This window comes from Xiphophorus hellerii, chromosome 6 (assembly GCF_003331165.1).
Source record: "Xiphophorus hellerii strain 12219 chromosome 6, Xiphophorus_hellerii-4.1, whole genome shotgun sequence".
Taxonomy (NCBI): Eukaryota; Metazoa; Chordata; class Actinopteri; order Cyprinodontiformes; family Poeciliidae; genus Xiphophorus; species Xiphophorus hellerii.
In genome coordinates, this window is record NC_045677.1 from 26,345,322 (window position 1) to 26,368,380 (window position 23,059).

General features: G+C 36.6%; 1 protein-coding gene across 1 annotated transcript; it reads right to left on the reverse strand.

Annotated features, from left to right (window-relative positions):
* Window positions 1–6,415: 6,415 nt before the first annotated feature.
* On the reverse strand, window positions 6,416–13,688 carry LOC116722076 (nucleolar protein 58-like). Its single transcript, XM_032566188.1, has 10 exons — window positions 13,651–13,688; window positions 13,515–13,578; window positions 10,728–10,765; window positions 10,548–10,644; window positions 9,422–9,958; window positions 9,201–9,348; window positions 8,877–9,121; window positions 8,754–8,794; window positions 7,506–7,550; window positions 6,416–7,372 (listed from the first exon to the last, which is right to left on the reverse strand). The coding sequence occupies exons 3-9, from the start codon at window positions 10,737–10,739 to the stop codon at window positions 7,515–7,517; spliced, it is 1,116 nt and encodes a 371-aa protein (XP_032422079.1). The 5' UTR covers window positions 10,740–10,765; window positions 13,515–13,578; window positions 13,651–13,688; the 3' UTR covers window positions 6,416–7,372; window positions 7,506–7,514.
* Between the last annotated feature and the right edge of the window lie 9,371 nt (window positions 13,689–23,059).

Below are 23,059 nucleotides of genomic sequence, written 5' to 3' on the forward strand. Positions count from 1 at the left end.
GAGCGCGTTTCCGCCGGGATTATTCAGAGGGAAGGAAGAGAAATAAACAGGTTTATTACAGACTGGGCTGTCAGTGATCCACATATCCTATAAATGGGATGTGAGGAGCTGGAGGATTCTGATAAAGGTAATAACACAACTACAGTCTAAGCCGAAGGCGTATGCATGAGACGGTAAAACTCGTTCCCAAAGCAGTGTGAGCAATCTGCGGCGGGCTCCAGGGAATGCTGCGTGTTGATGCGCTTCCTGCACATTCGAATGCCGACTGTACTCGCTCCTGCAGAGCAAATTCATGCTGCGGGGACACACTGAGACCGACAGGAAAACACGTCAGAGCTGCGTGAAGCTGTGATCTTCAACCAGGTTTTGGATATATCACATTAGAAAAGGTTTGACGGAAACAGCAAAATTAGAAATAAGTTCCTCAATTTTCCCCCCCTAAAATTAGACGTTTTTGTTTGGCTTTTCCGAAAAAGAGTTAAAGCGCCAAAACGGAGATTAAAACACCTTCCGAAACAATTAATCGTGATTAATCGATCATTGCAATAATCGTCAACTAATTTTGTAATCGGTTAATCGTTAACTACAACATATAGACTCTACAAAGGTCATTTGCTGAAAGAGCAACACACTCAGAGCAATAAATAAGCCAAAAATATATACATTTTTCATTTAATTCATGTATTAAATTTCATTTAATAGTGGTATGTTCTGCTGAGTATCCACGGACCAAAAAAGACAAATACTTTGTGTCGTAATCAGAGACAGGCAGAGTACCCAAAAATTATACTCAAGTAAGAGTAGCACTACTAAAACATATTTTTACTGAAGTAAAAATAAAATTAGCCGTCCAAGAAATTATTCAAGAGTAAAAAAAGTACTTGGTAAAAAAGTACTGAGTAACTGATCAAATTATCAATCATTTAATATTTAAAAATTACATAATCACATGGAAAATTAAGTGGAAATTTAAATGACTAATTTATAAGTAACAAAAAATAACAAAATGAGGCAAAGGAAAATTTTTCCAAATCAGTTTCTTTCAATAAAAAACTTTTGAAACTTTAACAAAAACTGCAGGTGTGTCTGAATTTCTGGTTAAGATACGTTTGTTTTTCATTCAGTGGGTAGAAAATTGTACTTCAGAAAAAAATTGTACTTATGAAGTAGAGATACTTCATAATAAAATTTACAGCATTGAAAAATGCTCCTAAAAATAAATGTTTTTCCAAAAAGTTACTCAAGTAAATGTAACTGAGTAAATGTAACTAGTTACTACCAAACTCTGGTCTTAACATTTTCAGTTGTAAGAAAATAATGTCAGAAATAATTTTAACCTGATTACTGCTAAAAAAAACTACTACTTTTGCTGGACGGGTCAAAGTTGTATCATTCGAAGGGCCACACATGGCCCCCGCGCCACACTTTGAACACCCCTGACTTGGCCTGTTCTTTATAAGTAACAGCTCCAGCTTTGCCTCTGTTTCTGAGCTTTTATTGCGGTGGCTGCAGAGCGTCGCTCCGTCGTAATGATGAAGAAGTTACAGATATTACGAGCTGCTCTGGATGACTCCATCAGCGTGACGCCGGTAGTTTAGACGGAGCGGCGGTGATGCGGGCGGAGAGACAAACAGAGACGGATACAGACGGAGCGGAGCCGGAGGGGGGAGCGCTGAACTCGGAGCAGCCTCACGGGGGCCGTGACAGACAAACTGCTCCTCTCTGCATGGCTGCTTTAATGACAGGCAGCAAACTCATTCAGCAGGACAAACAAATCACCGAGAAGAGCCGCAGCGCCACGCTCACACAGGCAAACACTGCCCCCTGCTGGTCAGACTGAAACTCTGATTTAAAAGAGAAGGAGGCACTGGTTGGATTTGATTTTATGGGATTTAAGTAAACTTTAAATTTCTTATTTTTGGCATGATTTTACACAAAGTTTTTCCTTTCTTTTTGTGATTTATTTCTGTTCTCTGTACTCTGAAACAGGTGTCATTTGCTTCAGTGCCTGTCGGCTCAGAATGACAAGCCACCAGGATTCAACAAAATAAACAAACAAAATAACGAAACTGAAATTGAGAAAACATTCATTAACTGAAATAAATAAAGGGGGAAAACTACAACTATGTGTGCGTTTATAAATCCAAACATACTGAAAAGTAGGGTTTGAACTAGGACTGGAACTTCGGTTTGAAGTGAGGTTGGGATTAGGGTATTATGGAGGGTTGGAACTAGGGTTGCAATGTTAGAGTTGGGGTTGAAATAGGGTTGGAAAGAGGTTTTATGAGGGTTGGAATTAAGATTAGAACTAAGGTTGAAACTGGGATTAGAAATAGGGTTAGAACGTGTTGGAACTAGGATTGGAACTGGAACGAGGGTTGGGTTAGTTCCAACCCTAGTTTCAACCTTGCAGTTAGGGTTAGTGTTTGGGTTTGAAGCAGGGTTGTAATTAGTTGAAGGATCTGTCTACATTCAAAGGCTGAATGAGGTTTGTAACTGAAAGTAAGTTTAAATATTTACCTGTGAAAGAGTACAATGTTTTCAGCAGAATTACTCAAAAATTATGAGATGTTCCATTTCTTTCAGTGGTATCCAAGATGATCACAAAAAGCTGAATATTTCATAAACTGTAGAAGATGGCAAGGCCAAAACACATAGCCGTAATGTTCTGAATGAGCAGAATATGGTTGAATGGTTGAAAAAGCACAAAGTATGCAGAAGTAAGGCGGTGAAAAGTGTACAGAAAAAAAGTGGAGGAACTCAAGAGTGTAAATGCTTTACAGTATTCACACTGGTAACTAACAAAAAACACGCTCCAAAAACTAATTACAACTTACTGAATTATATAAACAAAAACTGAAGTATAACAAAGAATCCAAAAGTTCTTCATTATTCCACTGGAACCTCAGAGGTATAAAATAAGCTTTAATTACAACTTGTTAGCACAGCTTTGTTGTTTTGATGAGCCCGATTGCCGTCAATGCTGAACCTGTAGTTGTTTGTGGGGGCAGTTGCATCGGTTACCATGGAGACAGACAAAAGTCATTGTTTCGGCCCGTCCTCGACCTTCTCTGGTCTGTAATTGGGCTGAAGAGAACAAAGAGGACGTAATGAGACGTTTACAGACAACTGGCACAGACATCACATTAAGAGTTGTTTGGTTTGTTCAGAGTTCCTGCAGTCTGGAAAATCCTGACAAGTTTAGAAAAAGAAAAACAGTCTGGAAAGCAGTTTCACCTCCGTCCAGTCGTTTGTCAATCATCCATCCATCCATCCATCCAGCTCCGTCTGTATTTATGCTTTCAAACGCTGCAGACAAACTGGGTGATAAATGTTTTGCTCTGGTCTTGTTATAAGTAGAGTCAGTCTGTAATGTCATTATAATTATAAATTGATTTTAAACACTTGTGTATTTTGTTTCGTCTCTAAAAGTCCCAAATATACATGTTCATTTAGGACAACTTTAGTTTTACCAACTTGGTTAAATTGTAATTCAGTTTGTAGTCATAAAATTAAGCATAAAATGTTTAGCAAAGCTTTCCAAAGTTTATTTTGGAGACTTGGATAATTTTGGGTTCTACTGTATTAAGGCAAAACTAAGATAATTTTGTTTTTTGAAATTACAAGAATAGTCATATTACCATAATAAAGTCGTAATAATATGAGACTATAGTGATATGACAAGAATGAAGTGGTAATATGAGAATAGTCCTAATGTTTCCAGTAAAGTAGAAAGATAACCAGAAGAATTAAGTCATAATAACAAGAATAAAGTTGTAATTTATATTTTCATATCAGTTTTACAAACAACAAAATATATATTTTTTTACACATTAGCATCAAATTATTATCAATACTTTGAAATGATTGTGGAAATCATTTCAAATAAAGAACTACATGGACTTTCCCATGTTTGGTCAGATCTTCATATTTAAGATTTTTTTTATTAAATACATTTTTGTTCTATTAATTTTACATTTTTCTGTTAATATTGTGTCTTTATTCTGTTGTTATGACTTTATTTTCATAGTCTGGCTTTAATAATTTGCCGTGAGACTTAAGGCCATTTAAGAAGGGAGATAAACGTGCGATGTTTGAAGAAGCATAGTGTTCTAGAAATACTTTTAAACCATAAATACCTCATAGTAAGGATGAACATTTTCATTTTTGCGCCGTCTCCCTCCAGCGTAGTAATTTAGCACGCCTGCTTCTTTATTAGCCTCTGATTCAGTTTTTAAAAAAAAGACAATTAATTTATTTCAGTTCCCACTTTTATCCTCATTAATGTGTTTTTTTTTTCATGCAAATGCAGCCGTCAGCAAACTGGTGAAAATCTATAATAGCTGCAGCAGAAAATTACTGTAGAACAGGTTAATTTGCACAGAAATGCCCCACAGTTCATATTAACTGCCTCAATGTGCAACACTGCTTTGGGTTATGAACGCTCACTTTCATTAGCTGCAGATTACAACAGCAGTTTCCATAAAAGCAGCCTCACCTCTGGGGGATGAGCGTTCAATAGCTTTTCCAACAAATCTGCTGATTTAAGGTAGAAAGCGTCGGATTGTAAAGCTCTGGTGCTGCTGCGTGTCGCTGTGTCCCATCAGGCCGTCCGCCTGTAATCGTCGCTTCGCATCAAAATCACTCACAGCAGCGATTTCCCATTCGTCTCAGTGAAAAAATGTCAGATTTCACAGATTAATGTTTTTTTATGGAGGACGGTTTAATTTACAGAATGTTTTTCCGCTTTTTAACTCGTCACAAACTGAAGCAGCATAAACAGTCAAATGTCTGTTTTCAATGTCTTCAGGCTTTTTGATGATTTTCAGGAGCGTTCCCTTCATTGAGGCTGTGAAATAAAAATTTTGTACCTCTGTTCAAATCTAACAAGCATTTTATATTAGGGCTGCAACTAATGATAATTTTAATTATTGATATTTCTGCCAATTAATTGGATAAAACAACTGGCACATTCTGCAGATTTTTCATTTAAAACACCATCATTGGTAGCAAAGAAGCTGACAAATATTTCTAATCTAAACCGTTTCTACTTGACATAACATCGATATAAAGTAGGAATAATCTGGTGATTATGTTTCAGATTAACCAGTAATAATTAATTGCTTAATGGGTGATTTTTTTAAAGCAGAACTTGAACCTGCTAAATCTAAAATTGTCTCTTGAGCAGTTTCAGTTAGAACATATTTACAAAGGGTTTTTTCCCCATTAAATGTATTTTTGTACAGCTTTGGCTTAATTATTTCTCTTATTTGTTCTTTCAGTAAATGGTCCTTTTTTTAGGAATATATTCCAGTTAACAACTAATAGATAAATAAATTAGTTGCCAATTATTTCAATAATCAATTCATCGTGATTAATCCGATTAATCGTTTCAGCAACATTTTATGTTGAGAAAAATTATGGCCCACATGCTACTGCAGCATTTAGCTAATGTTAGCATTTTAGCTTAGATCTGGAGACCTTGTCTGTATGAATGCTATTTGGGTTTTTACTATTTACTGTTCTTGTTTTAATGCAAAAGAAAATATTCCAACATTATTTTATTGAGCCATGGCTTGTATGTGAAACCTCATTGATTGGTGTAAGAGTTAATCATTATTATTATTTGTTACAGATTGAAGGACAATCTTTTCTGCCGATGTTTTCCATGGACAGGACTCTGATTGAAGGTAAATTTATTCAGTCATGTCATAAATGAGCAGCTGATTCATTTAAAACACCCAAAGAAAGTTAGTGGGAAAAATTTTAATTATTATTTAGTTCAACACAGTAGAAGCTGCGTTTAAAATGAACAGTGAATTTCACATCACTTAAAATAGTTTATTTCTATGCAAATCAGTGAAAATGTAGTAAATAATTGAGCAAGTTAGTCTTTTGTTGTGTATAAAACATATTTAATGGTGACTATTAAATGGGAGCCATTGTGAAGTTTACTTTGTAAGTTTAAGAAAATCTTTATAGTGCGATTGTTGCGTTACCATAGCTACGATCAGATGTGACAAGTTTAATTGAATACTGAATCATTTTAAATTATTATAGTTCCCACTAATTTGAACCAGAAGTGAGCCATACCACTGAACCGCCATCTTGGTAGGCAAGCACAGCGCAAAGTATAGATAACAATGACTACAAGACCAACAAAAAGAAACTAGAGTACTCAAAAATTGTAATCAGGTAATAGTTGTTTATACGAGCGCTAGGTCTAAGCTTGACTTGTGTATTGTTGTCATAGCAACTGTCATGACAGTTCCAGATTCCTACCAAGATGGCTGTCAGCTACATGAGAACAATGTAGACATAATAACTTCATCACCTGCTACAGAAACTCCTACTGCCAGTGCATTTATTACTGGCATAGAGAATTATAATATTTATTGAGACAGCACACAAGGAATCAGTTTTAAAGAAAAAAACACTTTAATAGGTGAAACAACAGAAGAAATAATTACAGGAGTGTCAGACGTCCATGTAACAGTCACTGGTCTGATCTCCAGTCATATGAACGAATGTAAATATACTCTGGCAATAATCTGAATGATCAAATTGTCAACATGGTTTTACTTCAGGAATTAAAGCTTTTGGGAAACTTAAACACGTTCCACTGTCTTTAGGGAAAGTGTTTATACTTTGCTAATTTAAAAACATTTTACATTTTTGAACATCTAGAACCTGAACTGTCAATATTATATAAATATATCTATTTATTGTGGCAACTATTATTCACAGGTTTTATCTCAGCAAAACTGAAATGTAGTGGATTACTAATGTACTCTGTTTATTAACTATAAACTCTATGTAACAAAGGAAAAAGTCCCCAGTAACAGAAAAATGAGACAGAAATTCACAGCTTTAGACTAAACACCCTGAACAACACGCATCAAAACTTAAACCGTTTCACAGTTTGATCCCTTAAAGATAATTTTAACTCAAACATTAATACAAAATAATATAAAACCTGCTTCATGTTTTACTTTTACTGCCATGTTTTATCATCCAAATATGATCCAATTACCTTTTCAACATTAGTATCATCTTCTTAAAAAAGATGAAGGTAAATTATCTCTTAACTTGTTAAAAGTAAGTGAAAAATATCCAAAGCTACTCACCATAATTTAAAGCTTTATTGTAATTGTTTCTAAGGCTCGTTAAACTGCTACACTGTAGTTTTATTGCTGAAATACACAAACGTTTTGGGTTATTTTTAGCTCTGTGAATCCCCACCAGCGATATTAAACCCATCACCAGTTTGTCTGAGAACAACTCCAGAAATCAGAGTAACCAAGGATGAAAAAAGGCACATCTTGAGTTTTCAGGTCCAAAGATGCATCTGTTGGTGTGTGAGGAGAAAATCCTGGAAGGAAACCAGAAAAATGGTTAAAAATATTAAAGCTTCCAGTGACGTCTGGGGGAAAAAAGAAAAGAAATACTGGATATTTATCCTCACTTCCATCTTAAGCTGTAAAAGTCTGGATAATGATACTCACCAAGATTATTCAGTTTTTCTGCTTTTTGTGGGATTTTTTCTTTTTCTGGAAATGTGACAAAAGCAGAATAATTTGTGAAAGAGAGCAGATGATGGAGGCTTTCATAAATACCAATCCATATGTTACTCTTGTAACATTTGGATTATTTAGCTTTCAAAACAACATGAATAAAACACTTTATAGTAAAAATGTCTGCAGCATCTGTTGTATTGTAATTTTACATCGATTGGATAATGAATACTCAACAGAAGATACTGTTTTCAAAAAATATATTCAACTGTTGAACAACCAACTAACTGCCGTTTTATCTCAACATTTTTGAGGATTATGGAGTGCCGTAATTTGCAGACAGCTGACATAAACCGTGTGGAAAAAATGTTTTAATTTCACATCAATTTAAAAGGATATTAAATAGATTTATAAACACAAAAACAAAGTATATTATATCTATAATTTCAGTATGTTTTAGTTTTAAACACACAATATAGTTCCAGTTAGTTATAGTTTTTCCCCATTAATAACGTTTTGTATTGATTTCAGTTTACAAAAATGTTTTCAGTCCCTTTGAGCCGAAAAATTAACTGAGATGAAAAGACTTCTGGGTCTGCTGTTAGATAATAAACTTTTTTTTTTCTGATAAATTGTCTTAATAAAAAGTTGCTGCAGAGCGTTGCCACCATAAAAGTCTCAAACAGAAAAAAAGTCGCTAGATTTGCCACCAGTTGGGATAATTTGATTTAAAGTTGCCAGAGATTTCTGGAACGTAAATAAATATAGCGCCAAAGTTGTTGAGTTGGCAGCAGTGCTTCTTTTATTTTGGCCACGCCCCTCAGTGGCTCTTGGCTCCGCCCACTTTGAAGGAACGTTGCTAAATTTATCAGGTGGGAAGAGTTAGGCCTTCTCTTTAAGGTTAATGATAGTAAACATCATGCTTCTCTAATTTTAAGTGAAAGCATTGATACTTCAATAACCGTCCAATTATCTTGCAAATTTTGAGTGAATTTTTAAAAACAAAATGCAAATTACACACATTTCCATCTACTGATTGGGAGAGAATCAAGAACAGTTGGTTTTTTTTCTCCAGATATTGACGTTATGTATGGCTGTAAAGAAATGGAGGTAGCGGCTGCAAATTAGCAAGACAACAATTTGGATTTTTTGGAGTTTTGTGCCTCTGGTAAGGCACAGACCAACCAGTGGATGGGAAAGTTTGACGAACCCTTTTCCATCTCCCCTTCAGCGCATTACCTCCGGAGCAGCTTCTGGTTTCATCTTCAACGTTTCCTTCTCTGTGGATATTTTTATAAAAAATGGCTTAAAAAACAAATCAGTAAAGTTTTTAAACAGAAACTCTAGTAAAGTGAATCTTACTCTTCTTCTTTGCACGTGGAAGTTGGGTCACAGCAGCAGGAGGTGAGATTTCTCCCGTCTTTACTTTCTTCTTCTTCTTGGGTTCTTTAGCGATTGTGGATTGGTTCTCAGGAGCCTCCAGGATGTTCTTGACTGATTTCTTCTTCTTCTTCTTCCACAGAAGCTGGTTTTCCTTCGATGAATTTTCTTCTTGTTCTGCGTTTATTTGCGTCTTTAGCAACTTCACACTTTGTTTTTGCTTTTGTCTGGAAATAAACATCATAAATGCCTGTTTTATTATTTCTCAGGTAGGAGAGAGATTATGAGATTTAAAAGCAAACAAACCTTTTTCTTGCTGCAATGATCCGGTTGGTACTCTGGGCGTTCTGCGTCATCCTCATCATTTTCTTGCAAAGCTGTAACCTCCTCTTCTTGCTCAGCATCCTCCTCTGAAATCTCCTTTTCTTCTTTCCAGACGAGAGCAGAGACAAGTCTAAAACATTTTCAGATGGAAATTTACTTTATCTGCACCAACAGGAAGATTTTAATTTCCTGTTTCTACTCACCAGCTGTGGCGTTCGTCTCCTCTTTCTCGCCCTCTGTTGGTGCATCTTTAAACTGCAGCTCCTCCCTTTTTCTCTTCTTCTGTTGTGACAGATTCCCTTCATCCATTCCTTTCATCTTAGCCTCATCTATCAGTTTTTTCTTCTTTTTTCCTGTGTTTTCTAAAGGAAACACAACCTCCTCTTGTTTTTGCTCCATCTCTTTTCTCTCTCTTTTCCTCTTCTTTTCTTCCTTCTTTGGTGAAACGACTTCAGACTCTTCCTCCGCCTCCGTTTTATCCTCCTCTTCTCTATTCTTTCTGCTCTTCTTTTTCTTCTTTTTTGTCCGGCTGGTCAGCGCGTCTCTGTCAGTCGTCGGTGTTTCTGCGATCTCCACCTGAAATGTCTCATCAGAACTTTTTTTGGACTTCTTCTTCTTCTTCTTTTTCTTGGGAGTGATGGAGTCGCCACAGATTACTACTGGTTCCTGATTGGCTGATTTGTCACCGCCCTTCTGGATTTTGATAATAATGCAGTCGTCTTCATCTTCTGCAGCTTCTTCTTTTTCAAGAAAAACATGAAAGGAGCTTTTGTTATTGGAGACATTTATCTATAAATTACTTCATGTTACGTTTTCACAGGTTCTGGCGACTTTCTAAAACCTCATGGATATTTTTGACATGAAAAAGCACCAGGAATTAAGAATAGTTTTGTTTTTACGCCACTGTTCAGACACTATTTTCTCCTTTTGTTCCAGACAAGCAACCTTATAAATCCCAAAAAGAGCCATAAAATCTTGATGACCCTTTAAATTTACATTTATGAAGCTTTTGTGTTGGTTTTAAGTATTTGTGACAACAAATGTCAAACTTCTTTCTTATAGTTGCCATCTTGTTTTGAAATGCCAATGTAAAAATAGCATGACAGTAAATGCTAAAACCAGACTCCTGTTGGTTCTTTACTGACTTCCCGTTGTGCATTAGGCCCGGACTACGAGGTTTGTTCATATTCTCAAAATAAACCTTTTCTCATTAAGAGATGAACAATCAAGGAACCAGAGGTCCAGTGTTGACCAAAACCACTGGTTTTTTGGGGGGCTTCTATCTTCCCAGTTTAGCTTGAATTAGTACATAAAGAATATTTAAGTTACCTTTAGCTGGTGGATCAGCACCGTTTTGGTCCTCTGTAGCCGCCTTCAGCTCGTCTTCTGGCTTCGTCTCTGACCGAGACTCTTCGTCTTCGGTCCACTGATGAAACACAGATTATCACGCAGCTCTAAAACCAGCGTGTTTAAACAACAACAGATGGTAAAAATGCAGCTTTTTATTACCTCAGTTTTCATCTCCGGTGGATTTTTCAAATCTGCATCTGAAAAAGATTTTAAAAAGACTTCTTCGACTTGGAACGATTTTAGCACAGAGTTCGATTTTGAGGTAAAAGCAACAGCAACAAGATCTAGAGAAACGAGTTGCCTTGACTAACAATATCTGGATCCTCTGCAGTTTTAGTCTGGATTATAATTTTCATTGCTTTTTGTTTTTGCCACAGTAATGTTTTTCATTGTCGTTTCATGTTTTCATGGCTTTGAATTGTCTTGTTGCTGAAATGTACTGAACAAACTTTTCTCTCACGTCACAATTAACCACTGCGTTGTGTTGGTTGAATTACAGACCAAAGTTTATAGCCAGAACATGGAAAAATGTTTAAAGGATACAAGTTTTTAAACGTTGCTGACCTCATTTAAGGACAGCCAGCGGCGGACAATTGAGCCCAACTCAACAGAACCGTAACAATGGAGAGATACTGGTAAAAACAGACAGACTGGACAATTTAGTTTGTATGAGTGCCAATTAGGGACATTTTGTCCCCATAAAGACACCGATTAAGGAGGTTTCAGCAGATGAGACTGAGGGATTATAAAAACAACCAACCCAGAAACAACCTGCTCCTTTGAGAAGTTACGCAATGTTTCTGTCACTCTGTAGGCGTTTCTGCTTCACAGTTTGGTGATAAATGCGAATACCAAGAGGTAAAATAAAAGATCCTGCTTCATGTCTTCCTGTGATTTTTCTTCCGTTTTCCTCCCGTAAAAATCAAACTTCTGAACTTTACCAGCTGGAGATGGAGTGAAGCCAAAGAAAAGAAAAGGAAAAATATGTTTTCTTCCCCTGTCTGGAGTAAACCGCTCTCTAATTGTTTATAGACTGCCGTTTGTCCAGACGATCATTCTTTACAAAATAAAAGCTCAAATCCGTGTCGCATCTTAAAGGCTGAATCGATTAGTCGATTATTTAAGTAACTGTCATCTAATTTAGTGATTGATTAATGGTTAACTGGAGCACTGACTCAAAAAGGTATTTGCTGAAAGAGCAACACAGAGCAGTAATTTAGCCAAAACTGGACAAAATATGTAAATTTAGTATTTGAAATAAAAAATATGGTCTAACAGAAACTCCCATAGTATGGCAGCATTAACTTCACCTGATTCAGATTTGGAAAAAAAAATCTATTAAGCCCCTTTTGGTTTCCAGTTATTAATAAATTAATTCAAAAGTAACCAACAGATCAGCCCATCACTGTATTGATCCGAGATCAAGAACATATTAATTCTGTAAGCATTTTTAGCTGCAGATTAATATTTTACAACAAATAATGAAGCGTCACTGAAACAATGCTGTGTTAATTTTCTTATTTAACAAAGGAATTTAATCTTTTAATGTTTTCTGATGTCTAATAAAGACTTGTGTGGTTAAGTGAAAAATCTGCAAAATGTGGTCATTTTTATCCAATTAATTGATTAATCATCAGAAAAAATTATAATCAATTACTAAAATAATATTTAGTAATATATTTATATTATATTTATATTATATTAATAATATAATATAAACTAGAGCTGCAGCTCTAGTTTAAGTGGGTATTTTGTGAAACAAAGTGAGAAGCGTATGAAGTGCCAAAACTTTCTCCAGCTGAACAGAAACAAAACTGAAGTTATTATTTTTGGACCTAAAGAGGAACGATCTAGAGTTATAGATCTAGAGTTATAGATCTAGAGTCAATGCACAGCTTCAGTTATTACAACTAAAAACCAGCGATCAGCCCGAAACCTGGGAGTAGTGATGGACTCTGACCTGAACCTCCAGAGCCACATAAAGACAGTCACAAAGTCGGCCTTCTATCACCTGAAGAACATTTCCAGGATTAAAGGACTAATGTCTCAGCCAGATCTAGAGAAACTCATCCATGCGTTCATCTTCAGTCGTATTGATTATTGCAACAGCGTCTTCACAGGTCTGTCCAACAAATCAATCAAAGCGTTCGAAACGTAATCAATTACGAATTTAATGATGACACTTGACTTAATGTCATGTTTTGATTGTTGATCCTGTTGCATGACTTTGTGTTTGTTATGATGTAAAGCACTTTGAAATGCCTTGCTGCTGAAATGTGCTACACAAATAGAAGTGTTAGAGTTTAGATTGTATAAATCTCCACAGCGTTGCCTTGAAAAATGCTCAACTTAATGAGATTTTATGTAACCGATCAATAGTAGTAATTAATAATCACAATTAAATAATTGTGATTATTAATTGATTGTATTTTCTTAATGCATGTCTAATATTGTATTAAAAGTTTAAATATTTAAATAAAAAATCTTTATGATTAATCGTCAAAATAAATGATTACTAAAATAATTGTTAGTTGCAGCCCTATTACAAAGTAGAAATTAATTGTGAAAAGGTGGTTTTGTACTCTGATACCCCTAAATAAATTCCAAAATGCCTCTAATTAGTAAATAATCCACCTGACACTCAGCATTTCACACAGTGTGAAACATGGTGGCGGCAGCATCATGCTGTGGAAATGCTTTTCTGCAGGAGGTACTTGTCAGAGTTGATCAGAAAGTGGAAGCATATAAATACAACTACACTGAAATTATCAAAATTACATAATATCATTGTTTTAAGAATGGCCTAGTCAAAGTCCAGACCTAAATCCAATTGCAAATTAAAGATTTGATCGATGTGTGTAAACATGAGGTTGTATGAACCATGATGGGTCTGAGAAGCCCTGAACATGCCGTGCATCACAGAATCAGGTGACCTCGCTGTGGTACCTGGAGGGGGCGGAGCCTCTCCAGGGTCGTCGTCAACGGAGACGGACTCGGCCTGAACGGGTCTCTGCAGGGAGATTCAACATGTCAGCGCCAGACCTGAAGAGTTTGAGTCAGATGTTTGTTTTTCCTGTCGTACCTCTGCAGCTGCGTGCTCCTCCTCCTCTTCCTCCTCCTCCTCCTCTTCCTCCTCCTTTTCCTCCTCCTCCTCCTCTTCCTCCTCCTCCTCTTCCTCCTTCTCCTCCTCCTCCTCCTCCTCCTCCTCCTCCTCCTCCTCCTCCTCAGCTGCGGCCGTCTCCTCATAGGAGCGGACCGCGGCTCCTTGAACAGCATCGATCGGTTCTGGAGTTTCCTCTGTGACTTCGGGGGAGTTTCTGGCAGCTTGACGCTCCTGCAGGAAAACAGAAAAACTCAGATTGGATTTCAAAACGCAGCTTCCTGTCCAGACAAAGTAAAAGCTGCTCAATAATTCAGCCTCTGGTCAATTTTGCTGCTCATGATTTAAAAAAAATTTAAATTAAATTTTAAAATTAAAAATTTTATGCCTCAAATTTACAGGGTTTCTCTATTAGATTTTAGATTGTTGGGTTTTTTTTCCAGATTTATACCAAATGTTTAACTTTGAAATATAAAATAAAGTTCAATGTGAATTTATGGCAAATTTTCTGCAGCAGTAAAAGATTCAATGGACGGACGGATGAGTTAAAGTTCTATTCAGGAACCACCAACCTGCTCCTCCTCTTCATCACCTCCTTGCTGCTCCTCTTCGTCACTCTCAGAGGTTCTAGTTCCAGTCCGTCGGGTCGGGACGGGGTCGCCCTGAACGGGTCCAGATGTCCCGTCAGAACCAGAGGAGACGCAGCTTTTCCCCTCAGCTGGAACCGGCTGCAACATAAATAGGAGAGAATAAAAGCAAACAGGAAGTAAACAGGAAGTAGTTCACAGCTGGAATGAGTTCCTTTCCTGTTGCTGTTTATCCAACAGCTAAACTTTAATTCACAAATATAAACGAACCAGGAGATTTTATTATTATTCTAGCTTAGAGCCAAACTCTGTTTAGTTCTGCAGCAGAGTTAGTGCTAACCGATCTCCATGCTGGAGAAGATTTAGCTATTTAAGAATTTTATCTATAGTTAATCTCAACATTTATTCCTGAATAGATTAACTGGCTTCTGTTCTGAGTTACTCAATGGAAGAGATGAAGCAAAGGAAACCAAACAAGAGAGAGCAGCATCAATTACAACTAGGAAAGTTAGAGTTGTGTATTAATTAGGGCTGAACAAAATGGCGGAAAAATATATCACATTATCAGCATTTCATATGAACTGATATTGATAATTATTGATTAGTTTTAAATATCTGAAATATTTCCAAACTGTTGATGTGACCTCTCCTGTTTTATCCAGTTTTCACTCCACACTGTTTTTTTTATTTATTAATTTTTTAAGTGGAAAAACCTGAAACTGCTCCTGCGCCAGTTACTAGGTAGGTTGTTGCTAGGTAACCACAGAGTGAGAGAGTGAGTTGATTCCACCAATCTTACTTAGTTTGGTAAAGAAATTCTTAATATTGATTACAAAGTACTAGCTCCACTTTTTCACTTATAATATTGGAAACATATATTTTTCCACAGGTAAATTATTTCACTTATATCTAGAACATTTTCATGAAAATGAAGGAACATTTGAGTTAAAACAAGCTCTTACTGAAAAGTTAATACCAGACTTACTGTCTTTGGTTCTTTGGTTGTAGCTAAAGATCCTCAGAATGTTTTGCTAACAGAAAAACACTTGATGGTATAAATTTCTACATCTTTATAAATCAATACCAGAAGCTTTGTGTGTTTTGCAGGTTTCGCCCTGTGGCTGTTTGGCTTTATTTGGAGAAAAAACGGAAGCAACTTCATTATTACAGTGGCTGGACAGCAGATATGCGTCTGTTTTCATTACAGCTTTCTGCTGCAACAATGTGCTGAACTTACAGATATTTCCTCACTGACTTAATTCTGGCTTGTTTGGATTAAAGGCAGTTTCATTCTGGCGATAAAGTATTTATGAAGGTTGTGAAAAGCTTTTCTGTAAATGTTTGATTTGTCAGTGTGAGTTTAAAAGTGTTTCACCAGTTCATGACTGAAACTCCTTCCTTCTGTCCAACAATCAAATAAACTGAGTTTGATTGTTGCTGAAATGCGTAATACTAATAATCCTTATTGATAAAATAATAGATAACCAATAAGTAATTAATGAGAAAGAACATCATTCGTTTTCCGGAGGGAGGGAGGGAGGGATATGTATGTATGTGTGTGTGTGTGTGTGCGTGCGTGCGTGCGTGCGTGCGTGCGTGCGTGGGTGGGTGGGTGGGTGGATGGATGGATGGATGGATGGATGGATGGATGGATGGATGGATGTGTGATGTCATTAGATGTTTTCGTTTTCAACTGCTGTGTTGAAAAAAATCTATTTTATTTCTTTATCAATGCTTCAGACCTCTGTTTCTCTCCTTGTTTCCTCTTCCTCCTGTTCTTCTTCTTCTTCCTCTTCCTGTTCTTCTTCCTCCTCCTCTTCCTGTTCTTCTTCCTCCTCCTCTTCCTGTTTGGCGCCGTCTGATTTCCCAGTCTGGGTTTCATCAGCGGCGTCCCGGCGTTCAGAATCGTCCTCCGGTTTCGTCTCTGCAGTGGACGGCGCGGCGACCTCCATCTTACACTCTGCAAGAATGAATCCCAGTAAAAACTGAAACCAGTTCTGTGATCCAGTAAATAAAAACAGAAACGCACCAGTCAGAGTTCTGTCGTCTGAAATCTTCTCTCCTCCGTTGAGTTCGGCGCCTGCAGCCTCGTCTTGCTTCGTGATTCCCGTCTTCAAGCCGATTCCTGGCTGGTTGGCGCGCTGAGCCAGAGAGCAAAGCCTGCACAGCGGATCAGACATTTTCATTTAAACTGCAACAGGAAGAAAATCTCATAAAATCTGAAATTAATAAGAGAATAAAAATAAATGAGGTTAAAATCAGGAATCTTTGCATTTGGAAAATATCTGACAGAAATATTAATATTCTCCCAGGATGCAGAATTCAATCCACCATGCGATTCGATTTTTGCTCGTATTTTTTGACATATTTCCAGATGTGGTTTGTAGATTGAATTATGAGATTGAAAAAGAGCAGTAAGTGTGAAAATGTCTCTTACCACTGAGACCAGTTGAGGAATGATAATGGTGGAAAATAAAATGGTTTGTTCCGTTTTTAGGTTGTGTGCATTAACTTACTTCATCCATCCAGTGTAGATGTCATGAAGGTTTAAGTTCTCCATTGGCATCTCCACCTACACACACAAAAACCAAAATTAACTAACGAATATTTGAGTAATCGATTATTCTAATGATTAATCGATTAATATGATTTTTGTAATGACACATTCTGAACATTTTTCTTTTAAGCCTTCTTTGTACAATCTTATTAATACATTAAAAGATACACATAAATATTTAAATTCATTTTTAATGAGAAAATAAAAATTTTATTTCCTAAAATACAACACATCATATCTTTAGTGAACGCTTGATCATTTTTAGCAAAAGATGCATCTGCAGCTAAAAACGTATTCTGACATGATCTGGTGACTATTTCTTTTATTAACCAATTAATAATTTGATAGTAAAAGATGATAACAGGAGATTTTGTTTTATGAAAATATGAACCAGGTGAATTTAAAACTACTCCACATGGGTTTGGAGTGGAACATATTTACAGACAAAGATTGTTTTTTATCATATGACATAAATGAATATATTGTCTTATTTACTGCTGTGACGGTGTCGTTCTTTCAGCAAATGCCCTTTTTTTGTTAACGATTAATCGATTGCTAAATGAGTTGACGATAATTTCAAAAACTGCATCGCGTCAGCTCAAACATTTTTTTAATGAAATTTATTGAATCTACTTAATAAAAATGACACAGGTGATGAAACTGCAACAAAAGAAGCGTGAGGTTTAGATTCAAGAGTGTACATGTTGAATAATAACATGTGGAATAATAACATGTGGAATAATAACATGTTGAATAATAACATGTGGAATAATAACATGTGGAATAATAACATGTGGAATATCCACATTTGGTTTAAAGATTGTTGACGTTGCTGTGATTCTGTTGGACGTTTTTCCACTGATATTTTTAGGATTCTGAAACGTGAAGCTGGTTGGTGACCAAAGATTAAGTTTCCTCCAGGCGTAAACAGAAAAAGTGCAGTAAAAAAAAAAGGTAAATAACGGAGTGTTTAAATGCTGAGGACAGATTTAGTTCGGTAATGTTGAAGCTGAATGTGAGGAGAGGTTGGAAATGCAGCGTGTGAGCAGCTGCAGCCCCGGTAACATTCTGTTCTCTGGCTCGGCCTGAACCAGGAGCCGCAGGCTGCAGAGCCGCTTCCTGACGGGCAGAAACCTGCTGCAGCCGCATCCCACCGATCCTATTATATAACCTGCATGACGCGCATGTCAGCTCATAAAACACCAACAAAACGCGCGCTGTGGTCACTTTTAACCCGAATTCAGCAACAGAAACCCCAGTTGGTGTTGGTGAGCTTAAACGAGGGGGACCCGGAGTAAGTTCTCACCTGAGTGACGTGTGGCTCCAGCAGCTCGGCGGCCTCTCGGTAGCCGCTCACCTGCAGGTGTTGCTGGATTAAAACCAGCAGCGCGGCGTCCTGCTCCGACTCCATGGTGGGAAAACACGCAGGCGGAAAATACAGCCGCAAAATCCATCCAGGAATTAATAACACTTCACTTCATGCTTGCTATCCAGCAGCAGCACGTGTGCGGGACGACTCCTGCCTCGAACTGCATCATGGGAAGTGGAGTCCTGTTTCCTAAGGGAAGATTACAAAACATTTTCATGGCGTTACGAAGCAAAACTGATTTTTTGATTAAATGTTGTTGCCGATGAAATGTCATAAGAAAGTACATTTTAGATCTAATGAATAAGCTAATATAAAATAAATATTTTAGATCTATTCCATAATTAGTTTCTGCATTCATCTCTCGTTGTAAATATTAAATAAATGAAGAAATAGAAGTTTAAAATGTATTAGTTGTTTGCCAAACATTTCATTTTTTCACTGAAATGAATCTCTAATCGCTTGAATAACAACAATATAGTATGAGAAGAGCAGGAAACCATCAAATCTACCTCTTCCTTTTGAAATAAATGTAAAACTGTATGCCAACCAGCATGATTTTTCATGGTTTGGCTTTTTATTGTTTGAAATCAAAAAATGTATTTAAAAATAAATAAATGATGCATCTAAATCAAAGTATGGCCCGTGGGCCAAATTTGGCACCACAACAATTTAAAAATAATAGAAATTTGGTTTGCTAGAGCAGGCAAACATATGCAGGCACTTTGTTTTTAATTAGTGCAAAATTATAACAAATGAATTAAAATCTTCTTATACTGGAGAATTTTGATGTTATGGAAGGTTTTCATCTTTTAACAGTCACACTTTTAACACGTCATTTATTCAAAAAAGTCAAAACTTAAATTGTTTAATTAAATTATTGCATGTTTAGTTCATTGCTGTTTATTCTTATTTCATGATTTCGTTGTGAAACTGTTACAGAAATTCTATTTTTATTTTCTATTTTTAATTCCAGTTTTGGCCCTAAAGTAATTTCTGACTTGTGACAAAAAGTGGCAGCATCATGCTGTGGGAATCCTGGTAAAGTCTAATCTAAACAAAATCCTTTTGGAAACTGTAGGAAACTTGAGAGAAATAAAAATGTACAATTAGACCTACACAGCGTTGGGTAGTAACTACATGTACTTGAGTAACTTTTTAGAAAAAAGTTAATATTTTTACTAAGCTGTACTTTCTACTTTTACTTGAAGTATTGCTGCTTTTTAGTAAACAAACTTGTTTTAATCGAATGAAAATCACCAGACACAGACACACGCCTGCGTTAAAGTTATTTTGTAATTATGTTACTTACATGAATTATTTTAATGTAGGTCTTTAAAACACCAAAATGTTTTAAAGACATTCTGATGATGTAATTTTTAAATATTAAATGATTGAGTCCACTTTTTACCGCATGCTTTTGTACTCCTACTTGAGTAATTTCCCTTTTTACTTGAGTAAAAATAGGTTAAAATTAACTTATTAATCTGTTTTCCAGATAAGGTTGTTGCTGATTTCTGGAAATCTAAAAGAGCACCTGCACAAATATCTCATAACCTCAAAGCTTAAGATGAAGAATGAGAGAAATAAAAACTTCTAAAAATGTTATGTGAATTTAAGGACAATCAGTTCACTACCAGATAATCAGAGATTTACAACACCTCTAAGAACAAGAGCTGCTGCAGACAGGGCCGGCCCAGGGCACAAGCAAACTAAGCAGCCGCTTAGGGCCCCAGGGCCACTAAGGGGCCCCTCAGTGGAGTTGATTTTTTTTTTTTTGTAATAATTTCTGTCATTATAATATCAAAAACACACAATTTCACTATGAAGTGATTTGTTTTTACAATAATTCATATTTGATCATGTATGTAGAAATTATTATTTTATTTTAAAAACAAAACAAATAAATTGGTGCTGGGGCCCCCTGGTGGCCGCGGTAGGTACTGCACGCTTAGCCGGGAGCTGCCGTGCAATGAGCGTCCAAACGTCCAAAGCTCCGGTCTGAAGTTAAATAAGCAAAACAATGTCTCAAAAAAGGACTTGTCCTTCAGGGAGGAAGAAAAGAAAAAAGCCAAGATAAAGGTTTGTTTTAATGTGCCTTGGTAACATAATGTAATGTAAAAGATTTGTAAAGCTGCTAATAGAAAATTAGCTTGAACAGCCCAGTTCAACAGCCAAACATTTATGCTAGAGTCTTTGCGTTTGTGTGAAACTGAGTTTAAACTTTAAAATGTTGCTAAATATAGCAAGAAAGTGGCTGAGTTGGCAACAGTGAGGTGGATATTGTTAACTATAAACGTTCAGACGTGACCTGGTGGGCCGGTCAGTCAGTCAAACCTCTCACTGTGAGGACAGAGGCTGATTTTTAAAACTTTGCTGACAAAGATAAGATTAGGGGATAAGATCAGCTTCACATGTAAGTATCAGCAGATCACGATGCCCCAAAATTAAGGAAATCGGCATCCAGAAATCAACTGGCCAATGAATGTATCCTATATTATACATGTAATGTAAGCAGCGCTGCCAGAGATGCAATACGTTTATAGCAGGTGTGTGACCGATCTAATGATCAGACTGCTGGTTGCAGCCGGTCCACATTGTTAGCAGAATTAGAGGGCCCCAAAATCAAATTTCGCTCCGGGCCCCATGGAGGCTTGGACCGGCCCTGGCTGCAGAGCATTCCTCAGCATCATTTAATCATATAAACTCAAGGAAATAAAAACAATTCATAACAAGTTTCTTACTCAGCGCCAGTGATTCAGGCTGTAATGAATCGTTTCCAGCCACACACGCTCTGCAACAGAAAAATAAATGATTTCCATTTATTTTTAGAAACGACTGGACGAGTCAGATGTGAAATATTTCGCTCATGTATATATTCATAACTTGTAGAATGTGCGTTGTTTTCCTGGAGTTATTGCTGAATAAATATTCTGCATGTTTTTCATTACTGCATTGAAAGTTGCGTAAAGCAGCAGGAACATTCCTGGATTCCTCCGGAGCGCCAGCTGGCTCCCCTCCCTGCCCGGCAGCCCGGCCTCCCCGCCGGCGAACCGGGCGGCTCAACGTGTCCCCGCCGGTTCATGTCACAAAAAGTGACAAAACCCACAACATAACAAGCACATGACGTAACAAACAAACAAACAAACAACAACAACAAAAAAAAACAGTAATAAAAGTAAAAGTTACGTTGTTGTTGGTAAACGGTCCGTCTCGTAAAGTTACACAAAATGGCGGATGTGTAGTAGCGCATCCTTCAAATTAGAGCAGTAAAAGTGTATAAAAACTATTTCAATGAAACGAGTCACATATAACCTAAATTAACACGTTTAAGATATGCTGTTTGAATACAGTTTTATCATTTATTTGGGGGGAAATCATGTTTTCTCGAAGGGCTGGATTCCTCAGCTAGCGTCAACTGCTGATGTCACAAACAACATTAATGGATTTTGCGCAATATAAATCTAAAAATAAACTTAATACAGTCATATTTTTATTTAAATAGTATCTAAAACTGATTACTGCTTTAATGTTTAATCTAAAACGTAAATAAAATATATTTTCTGAACTTTGTCTATCCATACTTAGCCTAGCTTATCTGCCTAGCTAGTTCTACACAGGCTAATTTCTGACTGCTACCATAAAATAGAAATCAAATTTATTTCTATGGGAGCAGAGAGTGGACATTTTCCCCATATGCTTTTTCCAGATGGTTCTCTCGAGAGAAATTAATTTTCCAATGAATTTCTCAAGATTAACTTGTTCTCTCCAGAAAATCCTGCGCTCTTAGCTTCTGTATATTTTAATTGATCTTGTTCCAGTTTAACCAACCAAAACCAACGGTAACTCAAGCCAAGTTTAAAAAACCAACTAACCAGGACAATGAGATCCTGATCCCTTTATTCAACAATCATTGAGAGAAGGGTCGAATGTACCCATTTAAATCCAATTCAATCCAAATCTTCATAAAATACAGTCAAATTCAGTTGATTAGATACTAATTAGTGACGGGTTAAATCTAAAAAAAAACAACAACAAAAAAACACTGCAGAAATACAATTTAATTACGTGAGACTGAATTATTTTTTTGCAAAGTGCCTCTAGATGACATTTGTTGTGAATCGGCGCCAGTTCAAATAAACTGAATTGAATTCAATTCATATTGAGTAGGAATACAGTCACACTGTAAAGAAACCAACACTTTTAATGATAACTAACCTCCACTTGAGCCACGGTTAGCATGAGCAATAGCCATCAGAAGACAGGAAGCAACCTGAAAAAACAGTAAATAACTGGGTCAGGAGTTTTTCCAATAGAAAGGACAAAAAAAACCTATCAGATATTACTGTTGCTTGGTTGGTAGGTTGGTTTGAAGGTTAGTAGGTTGGTTGGTTGGTAGGTTAGGAAAAAGCCTAACAAAGAATGAAAGGTAACATCATAGCCACTAATTGTGACTATTATGGAAATATAAATGGCAACAGAATATAATAGCTCTTGTTGGATATTGTTGTTACCACACTGTAAGATAAGTTACCTTGGCTGTTTCAGAACTCTGAAACAGTCCTTATACCTTTAATAAAATTGGCTTTTTATTTTTAAGACGAAGGTGTGTTAGCAGAAACAGCTTAGTTTAAATATTTAGTTTACACAATATCTGCTAACATGTGACTATCTAGATTTCCATAATAGTCCAAATATTAGCGGTAACATGTTGCATTTTATTCTTTGCTCGGCTCATATTTTTCCTTTGGTATGGTTAAGTAGGGTGTAAAACTGCTACAGCGCCTCCTATGGTCACAGAATATGGCGTAGCACCTGCAGACAGAGTGGGTGTTTTATTTTGAAAGTCCGTCCCGGTACCGTGACGGTGTCAGAGGGAAA

Bases quoted from the DNA above. Each gene is read 5' to 3' on its own strand.
- LOC116722076 (XM_032566188.1), bottom strand. The intron at 9,349-9,421 runs GTGAGTAGAAAC...AAAATGTTTTAG, and splicing joins GGAGACGAACGCCACAGCTG to ACTTGTCTCTGCTCTCGTCT. The intron at 8,795-8,876 runs GTAAGATTCACT...AAATATCCACAG, and splicing joins TCCACGTGCAAAGAAGAAGA to AGAAGGAAACGTTGAAGATG.